Genomic DNA, 14,663 nt, shown 5'->3' on the forward strand with positions numbered 1-14,663 from the left:
GGGGTCTGAGAATACCCATTTTTTTCTCCCCCATTTTTTTCGGCCAGCACTGTGCGCTCAGGCCTGGGGCCCAGAAGGACGTGGGCTGAGACCATAGCTGGGCTGTCCCGTCGGGAGACTGGGAGCGACTAGGCCGCGCCGCTTGCCGGGGTCTTTCTTGAGGGCTTCCCGGCTTTGCGTTCACTCCCGCCCTGGGGCCGAGAGCCGCGCGTTGCCTGGCGCTGTGTGTGGAGTCTCGCGTGATGGTAGCGCCAGCATGGGGCCGAGCCCGGGAGAGCGGGACGCGGTGGGCTCTGCAAGGAGCGGCTTGTAGATCTGAGCCGAGCGCGAGCCCACGCGCGGCTTCCTTGCCGTGCTCTTGCAACAAGGATTTCTCGAAGATAAATAAATAAATAAATGTTGGGGTGGAGGGTGGAGGCTGGAACTGACCAGGAGTTTTCAGTTGGCCGCAGTAGTGGCTGCTGTTGACGAATATGCCTCGCTGCTCCTTCACTTTTTAACGTTAGACCTTAGAATTTCTCTTGTGCATGGAGAGCCACCACCTCAGAGTTTTGCTCGCGATTGCCTTGGTTACTGTATATGAAGCCATTTTCCAGCCTTTAAAAGTAGTAATTAAAAAAATATATGCCAAGTAGGAGATTGCAAGAACTTATGTAACTACTTCTCGCCCGTAGACTAGCTGCTGTAAGTGGGAAAAACTTTGCGTTCGAACTCGCGCGGAAAGTCTAATGTTAAAGAAGCTGTAAAGAAAATAATCGTGTCAGGGCTGGAGAGAGAGCTTAGCGGTTAAGGCGCTTGGCTGCAAAGCCAAAGGATCCAGGTTCGACTCCCCAGGACCCACGTAAGCCAGATGCATAAGGGGGCTCATGCATCTGGGGTTTGTTTGCCGTGGCTGTAGGCCCGGACACACCCATTCTCTCTCTGCCTGCCTATTTTCTGTATCTCTCTCTCAAATTAATAAAAAAAATTTTTTAAAAAAGATAATCGTTTCAGGACATTACCTGTGTCCCCTTTAATATTCTCCTCATTGATATTCTTAGGGTGATAACAGTATGAATCCTAAAAATGTTTCTGTTTGGGGGAATTAACTGTTTAGTGTCTTCAGAAGGAAGTGCGTTTTTCTAATGCAGATAAGATGGGATATTGTATGTACAGATGTAAAACACAGAACAACACAAAATGCTTATTTGTGTAGCCTTAGTGCAAAAAGAATTAGGAAGAGCTGTGTAGACTGAAGAGTTTTCTTAAGTAAAGGTCATAGGCAGCAAATGTTTGAGTGTTTTCCAGGTACAAAGCCCTGTGATTTAGATTAGTAGGGTGATGAGGAAAGGTGGGCTTTGAAATGCCTGCATGGCACACTGCCAAGAACACGGTGGCAGTTATGTGCCTACCGGTGCAGTGGCGGGGAGAGACTCCAAAGGGCCGGTCTTGAGCGCTGTATAGTTTCCATTTGGTTTTCACTCATATGTTTTGTAATATAATGTTTACATGAAAATCAGAAAATGCAAACAGACTTTTTTTTTTTTTTAAGTTCTGTGAGCTGTCATAGCAAATAAATCCAACCCAAGGCAGGGTGGTGGAGACACTGGTTTGTAGGCAGTGGAACAGAAGTACTGGTGGTCAAGACTTAAGATTGACACCTGAAGTAAAGCACTCTTTTTTCTTTTTTAAAGTATTTTATTTTTATTTACTTATTTGAGAACAAAGCAGAGGAAGAGAGAAAAGAATGGGCAGCCCAGGGCCTCCAGCACTGCAAAGGAAATCCAGGTGTATGCATCACCTTGTGCATCTGGCCAAGCGAGGTCCTTTGGCTTTGCAAACAAGTGCCTTAACCGCTAAGCCATCTCTCCAGCCCAAGTAGAGCACACTTAAGAGACAGCCCTCAGGTGCTGAGATCTGAGTTGAATTAAATGGCACCTAGCTGTAATCTGTGCGAGACATGTTTGGTGTATGAGGAGAGCATACCACATATCTTGTATTGTGTCCATGATCCAGTGAGATGGTAGAAGAAAGATTTTCTTACATCCTTTTATTTATTTTATTTTTTATTTTTTTGAGAGAGAGAGAGAAAGAGAATGGGCATTCCAGGGCCTCTAGGCACTGCAAAGTAACTCCAAATTCTGTGCCACCTTGTGCATCTGGCTTCACCAGGGTATTGAGGAATTGAATCTGGGTCTTTAGGCTTGGCAGGCAAGCACCTTAACTGCTGAGCCATCTCTGTAGCCCTCTTACATCTGTTCATTCAGTATCCTCAGAGCTTTCATTCCAGCAGGGCAGACAGACCATTCGATGAGTAAAACAAATGGATAATATTCAGATAGTAAATGGTAAGGATAAGGTCTGGAGAGATGGCATCATCAGTAAATTCCTGGCCATGCAAGCATGCCATGCAGAACTTAGTTTTATCTCCAGAATTTACATGTTTGTAATCCCAGTGCTGTGGAGGCAGAGACAGGAGGATCCCTGGGGCTCCCTGGCAGCCAGTCTGACTTAATTGATATGCTCCAGGCCAGTGAGAGAGACTGTCTCAAAAACAAAAAACCAAAAACCATGTTCCTAAAGATTGAGAAGCAAGATTGTCCTCCTCCCTCCCCACATGGACATGTAACACAAACAATCGTAGGGATAAGTTTAAAAGGTTAGAGAGTGATCAAAAGTTTGGGGTGCCGTGGCTGTACTGAGCTAGATAGATACTCAGAAAACAGGCCTAGGGAGGTGTGATTGAGCAGAGACAACTGCAGAGTACAAACTGCTGTAAGATCTGGAGAAGTTTTTCTGTAAAAGTGTAGGAAATGCTCCAGTATTTTGTGGCTGAAAGGAATAATGTGTAAAGATTTTGCCTTAGCCAGGCATGGTGGCGTGTGCCTTTAATCTCAGTGCTGTAGAGGAGACAAGAAAGTCGCTGGAGCTCACCGGCCAGCCAGTCTAGCGTAATTGGTGATCTCCAGGCAAGAAGAGAGACTGGAGTGTGGATGGTGTTCATAAGGGTGACACCCGAGGTGGTTCTGGCCTCCACATGCAATCCCCCACATCTGTACCTGAGCACACAGCCCTCCCACACATCAAGAAAAGATTCTGAAGTAAAGGCTGTGGTGATGTAAATATGGTAACTGCAAAACAGAGTGAATTTACTTCTTGCAAACATTCAAGGAACTCCTGCACAGTTAGGTATAAAGAAGCAGCAGGCCTGATTCCTATCCCCAAGTTGCTCACTGTGCTAAGGGGAAAGGTAAATGAATTGTGATTGCAGTAGAGTAAGTAGATGCTGTGCAAAGGGTCTGGTGAGACCAGAGGTGGTAGCAGCAGCCAACCCAAACTGGGGGGCCCACGGACAGCTCCATACAGTCCAACATTTGTGGAACGTAAGTTCAGCGGTAAATAGACACCACTAACTGGCTCATGGATGTGCTCATAATACAGGTATCTCATAGGATAGGTAAGTGGAAGATCTGTTGTTACAGACGAGAAAACAGGTTCAGAGCTGGCAACTTGCCCAGGTTTTTAAGTGACCAAGGTAGGATATGAACTTGAAGTTCATCACATTACCACACCTTGCCAGACTGGATTGGATGCCTCTGGTATATACAGCACTCTGCACTGTTCCCTAATCACTTCATGTGTTTGTAATTTCTACTTGGAGTTGTCTTTCTCCCTTGCAAGATTATCAGCTTTCTGAGTTTATATTTTTAGTGGCTACCTAAAATGTGTCTACACAATTATCAGTAGTTTTTTGTTTGTTTTTAGTTTTTCTTTTTTTAAAAAAATTCTTTATTAGAGAGCGAGGCAGATAGAGAATCAGAGCACCAGGGCCTGTAGCCACTTTGTGCATCTGACTTTATGTTGGTACTGGAAATTGAACCTGGGTCTTTTGGCTTTGCTGGCAAATGTTCTAGCTGCTAAGCCATCTCTCCAGCCCCTGTTTTTGCTTTTTCAAGGTAGGGTCTCACTCTAGCCCAGGTGACCTAGAATTCACTATAGTCTCAGGCAGGCCCTGAACTCACAGTGATTCCCCCTACCTCAGCCTCCTCAGTGCTGGGATTAAAGGCGTGCACCACCATGCCTGGATCGATATGTATGTTTAATATTTATTTATTTATTTATTTAAGAGAAAGGCGGAGAATGGGTGCATGAGGGCCTCTAGCCACTGTAGACAAACTCCAGATACATGCACCAATTTGTACATCTGGCTTTATGTGGGTACTGAGGAATCATACCTGGATCCTTTGGCTTTGCTGGCAAATGCCTTAACCACTAAGCCATCTCCTTAGCTGTCAATAGGTTTTGTTTTGTTTTGAGAGAGAATTTGCACTCCAGGGCCTCCAGCCATTGTAATCAAACTCCACATGTGTGTGCTACCTTGTGCACATGTGCTACCCAGCACACTTGCTTCACCTTTTGTGTCTGGCCTACATGGGACCTGGAGAGTCGAACGTGGGTCCTTAGGCTTTACAGGCAAGTACTTTAACCACTAAGCAATCTCTCCAGCCCCTCAGTAAGTATTTTTTACTTTTTTTGGGGGGGGGGGTTTCAAGGTAGGGTCTCACTCTAGCTCAGGTGACCTGGAATTAACTATGTATTCTCAGGGTGGCCTCGAACTCACAGCGATCCTCCTACCTCTGCCTCCCAAGTGCTGGGATCAAAGGTGTGTCTGATGATACCTAGCTCTTTACTGCTCACTTAGGTATGCTTACTAGCCAAGTATGCACAAAGGAACCTAGATTATTCCCTTAAGGATACTTGGAGGAGTAATAATCTACTAGAATCCTTTCTTATTTTGGAAATTAGTAACATTTATAATACTTAAAAGTTTGAGAACAGTTTAATAGACAGGTTGCTTTGACTAAATAGTAATTAAGACTTTTGCTTTAATTTGTTGCCCACTTAAGTTTTCAGTTTCATTCTAAACTAGATACCCTTAGGAAATGCACTTAAACATACCACTTGTGATTTCTTTGTTTTACTTACCTCTGTGTTACATTTGATTCTAATTCTAGTTATTTGGTGTTAACAATTAAATAGTTAATTTTAAGGAACATGAGAGTAAAATAGGGTTTTTTTTTGGGGGGGGGGGAGAGAAGGACAGTAAGGCTAGAAAAAGCCAAACACTGGTGGCACACACAACCCCAGCACTGTGGAGGCTGAGGCTAGAGCATGGCAAGTTCTAGGCCAGCCTGGGCTTCTAAACAAAATAGGTTTCTTAGAAAGACATATAATGGAAGTTGGCTGAAAATATTTACTGCTGGGACTGGAGAGATGGCTCAGTGGTTGAAGGTGCTTGACTTGCAAAGCCTGATGGCCCAAGTTCAATTCCCTAGTACCCACATAAGCCAGATGCACAAAATCTGTAGTTCCTTTGCAGTGGCAATAGGCCCTGATGTTCCCATTCTTATTCTCTCTTTCTCCCACCCCCTCTATTTGCTTGCAAATAAATAATAAATGAAAAAAATTACTTTGCTACTGTTATTTTCCATGTATGTGGTTTGTGTGTATGCATGTTTGTATGTGTGTGGTTGCACAGGCATGTGTGAAAGCTAGAGGTTGATGTCAGTTATTTTTCTCTATTGCTTCTCCACCTTCCTTTTATTTCTTTCTTTTTTTGAGACAGGGTCCCTCACTGAACACAGAACTCACCAATTTGGCCAAACTACCTAGCTAACAAGCCCCATGGGTTCATAGATTTTCCCATCTTCGCCTTTCCAGTGCTGAGATTACAGGCACATACCACCACACCTGCCATTTTACATGGGTGTTGGGGACCTAAACTCAGATTCTCATGCTTGGATGGCAAGCACTTTACTCACTTTACTTTATGTCCCTACCCCCTAATTTTCAATTCTGGGTACCATTTGCCTTTATCATAGTTAAATGTTTTTAACTGCATGTCTTGGAGTACTTCTTCCTTTCCACATAAAAGAAAATGAATGATACTGAAAACTACTGTAAATCATAAATGTCTGTTTTTTTGTTGCTTAAAGGAAAAAAAGGGCTAAATTATAATTTTTTTTTGGTTTTCATTTGTTTTTAATTCTGACTTTTATTTTCAATAGCTTTTTACCTGCACCTACTCAGCTATCTCAGGACCAACTTGAAGCTGAAGAGAAAGCAAGATCTCAGAGATCACGGCAAACCTCACTTGTCTCCTCTAGAAGAGAACCTCCCCCATACGGGTACCGGAAAGGCTGGATACCCCGGTTGTTAGAGGTAAATATAATTTTACTAAATTGTACTGAAATTTATTATGCGTTTGTAAAATAAATTTAATCCCTAGAGTCTGATTATTGGCATCAAAGTGGTAGATATCATGGTGTAAGTTCTCAAAACATACTTCCCTCAGAAGGTTTATCTTTTTCTTCTTGCTCATTATTCCTGGTTTGTGTTCACCAGAGAACCATGCCATTTTGTTTCATCCGATGCCAGACTTAAACATCTACAAAAGGAATTCACACATCATACATCTATCTAGTATAGCTATAAGCAATAATAGGAAAGTCAGAGATATAAATGAAAGAGGTATCAGGGTGGGGTTTTGTTTTGGTTTTTCAAGGTGGGATTAAAAGGTGCGCCACCATGCCTAGCTCTCAAAGTAGTTTTCATGTTTGGGTCCTCCCCACCCCTGCAACAAAAGTATTAAGATAATAAGTTGGGTGTGATATTGCACACCTTTGCTTTTAAACCCAGCACTTGGGAGGCAAAGGTAGGAGGATCCTTGTGAGTGTGAGGCCACCCTGAGGTTACATAGTGAATTCTAGGTCAGACTGGGCTAGAGCAAGACCCTACCTCAAAAAACAAAAAAACAAGCAAAACAATAATAATTTAAAGAAAGGGGCTGGAGAGATGGCTTAGCGGTTAAGCTCTTGCCTGTGAAGCCTAAGGACCCCAGTTTGAGGCTCGGTTCCCCAGGACCCACATTAGCCAGATGCACAAGGGGGCTCACGCATCTGGAGTTCATTTGCAGTGGCTGGAAGCCCTGGCGTGTCCATTCTCTCTCTCTCCCTCTATCTGTCTTTCTCTCTGTGTCTGTCGCTCTCAAATAAATAAATAAATAATGAAAAAAAATTAGAAGATAACCCTGAAGAGACAACCTTCCTTCAGGAGAAACAGGAGAATCTCCTTTGCAGGTTGATTTCTAAAATTAAATAATTAGTAATACATACCAGATAAAAAGACAACATACATATAATTTTTATTTATTTATATTTTTTATTATTTTTAAAAATATCTTATTTTTCTTTATTTCTTTGAGAGGGAGGGAGGGAGAGGATGGGCGTGCCAGGGCCTCCAGCCACTGCAAATGAACTCCACATGCTTGCATCACCTCGTGCACCTGGCGTATGTGGGTCCTGGGGAATTGAACCTGGATCCTTTGGCTTTGCAGGCAAGCGCCTTAACCACTAAGCTATTCCTCCAGCTCAATATTTTATTGTGGGGGCTAGAGAGATGGCTTAGTGGTTAAGGTGTATGCCCTCTAAACCTGAGGACCCATGTAAGTCAGATGCACATGGTGGCGCATACATCTGGAGTTTGTTTACAGTAGCTGAAGGCCCTTGTGCGTCCATTCTCATTCTCTCTCTCTCAAATAAAAAAAATAAAAAATTTAAGTCAGGCGTAATGGCGCACACCTTTAATCCCAGCCCTCAGGAGGTAGAGGTAGGAGGATTGCCGTGAGATCAAGGCCACCCTGAGTCTCCATACTGAATTCCAGGTCAGCCTGGGCTAGAGTGAGACCCTACCTCAAAAAAAACCAAATAAATAAATAAGTAAGTAAGTAAGTAAAACAGAAAATATAAATTGAGGGTTGGAGAGATGGTTCAGTGGTAAAGCACCTGCTACAGAAGCCTGACAACCTGAGTTCAGCTCCTTAGAACCCGTGTAAAGCTTAGTGGGTAGTACACATTTGTAATCCCAGCACACGTAAGGTGAGATGAGAGGCAGACACAGAAGGATCCCTGGGAGCCTGTGGGCCAGCTAGCTTGGTACATACAGCATCAAACAAGAGACCATGCTTGTCTCAAAAAAAAGCAACAGCCGACACCCAAGGTTATCCTCTGACCTCCACACTCAAGCCATGGTACACAGGTGCCTGCATTCTGCTTCACACATACACTCACAGTTTTTTCAAAAATGTGAATTAAGGGGCTGGAGAGATGGCTTAGCAGTTGCTTGCCTGCAAAGCCAAAGGACCTTGGTTCGATTCCCTAGGACCCACAGAAGCCAGAGGCACAATGTGGCACATGTGTCTGGAGTTTGTTTGCAGTGGCTAGAAGCCCTAGCGTGCCCATTCTCTCTTTCTTTCTCTCTCCCCCTCCCTCTTTTCCTCACTTAAATAAATAAGTAAAAATAAAACTTTTTAAAAAATGTGAATTAACTATACCATTCAGTTTTGTACTCAGTTATTTTCGTTGTCTTGGTTTGCTTCACAAATGGGAAGGGCTCTTGTCACTTTTCATCTGCCTCCAGGTGTGACTAGAGTGCCTTTGGATTGAAACTTGCTGTTTAGCTTCATGCCAAAAGCCATCTGTGCCTTCTCTCCTATGTTTGTCATTCTCCTGCCTACCAAACTTAGTAGTGCTTAGAAAGTGAGCTCCCAACTAGATCCTATCTTGCTCTGGCATACTGCCTGTTTGGTTCTTGTTTTTCTCTCAACCCTCCTCTGGTCTTTATGAATTGTAATGTGAAGACCAGTCTTACTAAGGAATTTTTAGCTGAGCATCATGGCATCCGCCTTTAATCCCAGAACTTGGGAGGAATTTTTATTCTTGTTTTTATTCTGAGAGTAATTTGTGAGAAGCATAGCAAGAGAAAAGATTATCAAGGAGACTATAATATCCTTTTATCTGGAGCAGAAAGGTAATGGTGATTAGCATTGTATAATTAGTGAGCCTTTTTTTTTTTTTTTTTTTTTGAGGTAGGGTCTCACTCTAGCTCAGGCTGACCTGGAATTCACTATGGAGTCTCATGAACACACAGCAATCCTCCTACTTCTGCTTCCCAAGGGCTGGGATTAAAGGCATGCACTACCATGCCTGGCTTCCTAATGTCTCTTTTGAGGAAAGGCTATACTTTCTTTGTTTCTGTTTTTCTTTTTTGAAATATTTTTATTTATAAGAGAGAATGGGCAAGCCAGGGCCTCTAGCCACTACACTACCATGTGCCTTTGGCTTACGTGGTTTCTGGAGAGTTGAACCTGTGTCATTAGGCTTTGCGGGCAAGTGCCTTAACCACTAGGCTCTCACTCCCCCCCCCCTTTTTTGTTTTTGGTTTTTCTGTTGTTTGGTTTGGTTTTGGTTTTTAAGGTAGGGTCTCACTCTAGCACAGGCTGACCTGGAATTCATTCTGTAGTCTCTGGGTGGCCTTGAACTCACAGTAGTCCTACCACTGCCTCCCAAGTACTGGAGTAAAGGCATGAGCTACCATGCCTGGCTTGTTTGTTTGTTTTTCGAGGTAGGGTCTCACTTTAGCTCATATTGACCTGGAATTCACTATGTAGTCTCAGGGTGGCCTCGAATTTACAGCAATCCTATGTCTGCCTCCTGAGTGCTGGGATTAAAGGCGTGCACCACCACACCTGGCTAAATAAGTTTTTTTTTGTTGTTGTCTTTTTTTTTTTTTTTTTTTTTTTTTTTTTTGAGGCCTTTCAGTAGATTGCAGAATGGGGGTAGCAGGTCTAATTTACTTATAGAAGAATCTCAGCCTTGACTTTCATCTTCATGATATCTAGGGGTTGTTAGCTTTTTAAAATCTTAATTCATCATCAAAGGTTTCATATATCCCAGTAGAGCAGACAGTTTATTTGAAAATCAAACTAAAATGGCCAGCTAATCTGGAAATACCATGGATGCTTTGAGGGGAGTGACTGTTCTGTGGAAGAAGGCATTTTGTTCTAGTTTTCGGAGTAAAAGCTATGATTTTCCGGCAAGCTTAATGACCACATAATGCTATATCTACAGTTCTGAAGTGCTTATTATAGTCGAGGAACTCTAGCAAATCTGAGTGTGTGTCAAATTGATGGTCTGGGTACAGGAAGCACTTTTCTTGGGAAGACATTTCTGCTTAATTTGTAAGAAAATATCTCTATCTACTTTATTCTGTGGGTCTTCAAAATTTAAATCTCTCTTTAGCAATTAAGTGTGTTGTGTGTAGGAACTCAAATATTTGAGATCTAATAAAATACTGTATTTGTAAAAGTCTTCTAGAAATGGATATTTTTATAATTTTCTTCAGTAAACACTCTGCCAATGATTAACTTCAAAGTTTTTCTTTTTTTAAAACTATGTATACTCTTTGCACCAGCAATGTACCATCCCTTTTTTAAAAATTTTTAAATTTTTACTTATTTATTTGACAGAGAAAGAGAGAGAGAGAATGAGTGCACCAAGACCTCCAGCCACTACAGACAAACTCTCAAGAGCATGCACCCTCTTGTGCATCTGTCTATCTTGGGTCCCGAGGAATCAAACCTGGGTCCTTAGGCTTTGCAGGCAATTGCAATTGCCTTAACTGCTATGCCATCCCTCCAGCCCCCTTTTAATGTTTTTCTTAATAGATCACTCTGAGACTACAGTGTGGCTTCTAGGAATTTTCAGATTAGGGATGCTTATCCTGTATTGACCTGGATGTTCGTGTACACACACCAAACGAGTGTGTGTGTGTTCGTGTGTGTGCAGGTGTGCATGTGGAGATCAGAGGACAACATTCTGGTATCAGTCCTCACCTTCTACCTCATTTGAGGCAGGGTCTCTTGTTTCTCCTTCAAGGGTGCATTTGCCAAGCTAGCTGGTCATTGAGCTTCCAAGAAATCCTTGTCTCCACCTTGTACATCACAGTATGTGTGATGTGATTCCAAAAGCCTGCCACCGCTTTCTGCTTTTACTTGGGGCCTGGGGTTTCACCTCAGATATTCAGGCTTGTGTAGAAAGCACTCTATCCATGACTTTAACCATTAAGCTATCTTGTTAGCCATAAGGCCTTTGGAGTAAAAAAATCAGGGTTCACCTGGGCATGGTGGCACACACTTTTAATCGCAACACTTGGGAGGCAGAGGTAGAAGGATCACCATGAGTTCAAGGCTACCCTGAGACTATTGAGTGAGTTCCAGGTCAGCCTGGCCTAGAGTGAGACCCTACCTTGAAAAAAAAAAAAATCAGGGTTCAAGTCATGTATATGAGATAGCTGTGAGACCTTGGGGAATCATTTAATATTTCTAAACCTGAATTCTTTTATATTTATTTTGTGTGTGTAGGTGCAGCAGGGTCTCTTGCTGTTACAAATGAGCACCAGACGCCTGCACCACTTTTTTTCCATCTGGTTTTATGTAGGTGCTGGAGAATTGAACCTGTGCCAGAGGGCTTTACAAGCCCTTCAACTGCTGAGTTGTCTCCCCAGGTCCCTAAACTTGAATATTATTCCATGTGCAAATAGGATGTTGAAGAGTTACAAGAATTAAATAAGGGTACTAAGTTAAAGCTTGCAAATAATTTTTTTAAAAAAGTAATACAGTTAATTTTATTTATTCTGCAAATATTAAGCATTAACAGATTTAATGTCTTCTACTTTAAAAATCAGTTTCTCTTAAATAATTATATATAACGGCGTGGTAGTGTACGCCTTTAATTCCACCACTCAGGAGGCAGAGGTAGGGGGATCACCATGAACTCCAGGTCAGCCTGGACTACAGCAATACAATTCAGTTCCCCAGTGCACACATAAAGCCAGATGTACAATATGATACATGCATTTGTAGGTGATTTGCAGTTGCTGGAGGCCCTGGCCCAACCAGTTTTTTTTTTCCTCTCTCTCCTCTCTATTTCTCCCTGCTTGCAAATAAATAAAAGTAAGGAAATATGAGCCCAGAGTGGTGGTGCACATCTGTAATACCCAGTAGCTTGCTGAAGCAGGATCATTTGAGAATGTGAGTTGGAAACCAGTGTGGTCAGTATTGTATGTCTCCAAAGGAGGGAAATAATTATATACATATACACAAGATGCATAAATACATATAGTCTTCAGGCTAGTAATATATTCAGTGTTAGAGTGCCTACATAGTTTCCTAGTATGCAGAGACCCTGGGTCCAGTTAAAAATGGGGGATTGGTGGGCTGGAGGGATGGCTTAGCAGTTAAGGCGCTAGCCTGCAAAACCAAAGGACTCAGGTTTGGTTCCCCAAGTCCCATGTAAGCCAGATACACAAGGTAGCAAATGCTTCTTTCTCTCTTGCCAATAAGTAAATGAAATAAATTTTTTAAAAATGGGGGATTGGGATGCCAGGTGTGATGGTGCATGCCTTTAATCCCAGCACTTGGGAGGCAGAGGTAGGAGGATCACCATGAGTTCAAGGCCACCCTGATACTACATAGTGAATTCTAGGTCAGCCTGGGCCAGAACAAGACCCTACATTGAAAAGCCAAGAAAAAGGGGGTGGGGGTTGGGGATTTAGCCCATGGATGACTACTTGCTAGGCTATGTTCATTCCTCAGCATTGGAAAAAAAAAATCATAAAAGGTGGTGCTGGGGAGATGGTTCAGCTGTTAAAGGCTGTTTTCTTACAAAGCCTGTCAGCCCAGATTCAGTGCCCCACTACCCATGTAAAGCCAGGTGTACAATGTGGTGTATGCCTCTGGACTTTATTTGCAGTGGGGGGTTCCTGGTATCCTCATTCATTTTCTTTCCTTCTTTCTTTCTCCATCTTTTCTCTCTCTGTTTCTCTCTCTCTCTCTCTCTCTCCCTTTTTCTCTCACACACATACACACACATACTTCTTGTGGGTTTTTTTGTTTGTTTTTGTTTTTTTAGGTAGGGTCTCATTCTAGCTCAGGCTGACCTGGAACTCACTATGTAGTCTCACGGTGGCCTCAAACTCATGGCGATACTCCTTCCTCTGCCTCCCAAGTGCTGGGATTAAAGGCGTGTACCATCACACCCGGCTACACAAACTTTTTAATTTATTTCTTTATTTTGGTTTTAATTTTGGTTTTATTTTGGGATTAAAGACTTGTACCACCAAGCCCAGCTTACAAAAAAAAAAAAAAATTAATGAAGGAGAAAATATGATGACTCATTTCTAAGTCTTGTTTCTCTCATGTCAGTAAATAAATATGTTAATAAGATATTACTCCAAAGAAACTTCTTTACATTTATACTCCTAAGCAGAGCTCTACCTATTACTCTATGTGCACATGCTAAAATAGAGCCTTTGTACTAAACCATTTGTTCAGTTTCTTCATGCCATGTGTATGAAATCCAGATTGCTTGCCATGGCTTGGAAGGCTCTTCATCATTTGGTTTTCATCTACCTATGCAACCTTGGTGTCAGTTCTTTTTTTTTTTTTTTAAGATATATTTCATCTTTATTTATTTGAGAGAATGAGAATGGGCATGCCAGGGACTCCAGCCACTGTAAATGAACTCCCGACACATTTGCCACCCTGTGTATCTGGCTTATGTGGGTCCTGGGGAATCAAACCTGGGCTCTTTGGCTATGTAGGCAAGCATCTTAACTGTTAAACCATCTCTTCAGCATCCCCTTACTTTTTTTGTTTTTCTTTTTGAGGTATAGTCTCACTCTAGCCCAGGCTGACCAGGAACTCTTTAATTCTATGCTTGCCTCAAACTCACAGAACTCCTTCTACCTCTGCCTCGTAGGTGCTGGCATTAAAGGTGTGTACCACTGTGCCTAGCCTTAGTGTCATTTCTGTCCTCCATAAGTGATGATCCCACTCAGTTTTACAGCAGAGCCTTCATACTTGCTGTTTGCTTGGCCTGGGAAATTTTTCCCTCAGATCTTCCCCTGACTGCTTTCTCATTGTTGAGACTTTATGCACATGCTGTTTCTCTACCAAGACTATCCTGACTACTCTACTGAAAGTTCCTCCTCCCAGGGCCTGAGATCCCAGCATGGTGCTCATTTGACCCAGGGTGTATGTTTGTATATCTGCCTTCTAAATGTGAATTACCCAAAATCAGAGACCTCTGTTTACTGTTGTGTCACTAACGTATAGTATAGACTCAGTGATATGTCTTGAATCTCTTACTACTATTAAATAATTCTGTGTACTTCTTTTAACATACAGGATTTTGGAGATGGAGGTGCTTTTCCAGAGATCCACGTGGCCCAGTATCCGCTGGATATGGGACGGAAAAAAAAAATGTCAAATGCATTGGCCATTCAGGTGGATCCTGAAGGGAAAATTAAATATGATGCAATTGCTCGACAAGGACAGTCAAAAGACAAGGTAATCTCTATATGATAGTCTTTCCTTACTGATAAATATTTTGTGAAGTTTCTTTTTTTTTTTAACTTTATTTATTTATTTGATAGAGAGAGAGAGAGAGAGAATGGGTGCACCAGGGCCTCCAGCCACTGCAGACAAACTCCAGGTGCATGTGCCACCTGGAGCATCTGGCTTATGTGGGTCCTGGGGAATTGAACCAAGGTCCTTTGGGTTTGCAGGCATATGCCTTAACTGCTAAACCATCTCTCCAGCCTGAAATTTCTTTTTTAATTTTGTGCAACAACTCATGTCATCTAGGTCATGTTAAAAGTAACAGAAGTGCCTGGCATGGTGGCACAGGCCTTTAATCCCAGCACTCTGGAGGCAGAGGTAGGAGAATCACCATGAGTTTGAGGCCACCCTGAGACTCCATAGTGAATTCCAGGTCAGCCTGGGC

At 42.5% G+C, this 14,663-nt stretch overlaps 1 protein-coding gene across 1 annotated transcript in view; it reads left to right on the forward strand.

Moving 5' to 3' along the window:
• Positions 1–14,663, forward strand: part of Snw1 (SNW domain containing 1) — a 36,123-nt gene that overhangs the window by 96 nt on the left and 21,364 nt on the right. Inside the window, exons 2-3 of the mRNA XM_004649376.3 lie at positions 6,048–6,201; positions 14,066–14,227. Coding sequence (XP_004649433.1) covers positions 6,048–6,201; positions 14,066–14,227 — 316 coding nt within the window. The remainder of the gene's footprint in view (positions 1–6,047; positions 6,202–14,065; positions 14,228–14,663) is intronic.

This window comes from Jaculus jaculus, chromosome 7, assembly GCF_020740685.1.
Source record: "Jaculus jaculus isolate mJacJac1 chromosome 7, mJacJac1.mat.Y.cur, whole genome shotgun sequence".
In the NCBI taxonomy this organism is placed as follows: Eukaryota; Metazoa; Chordata; class Mammalia; order Rodentia; family Dipodidae; genus Jaculus; species Jaculus jaculus.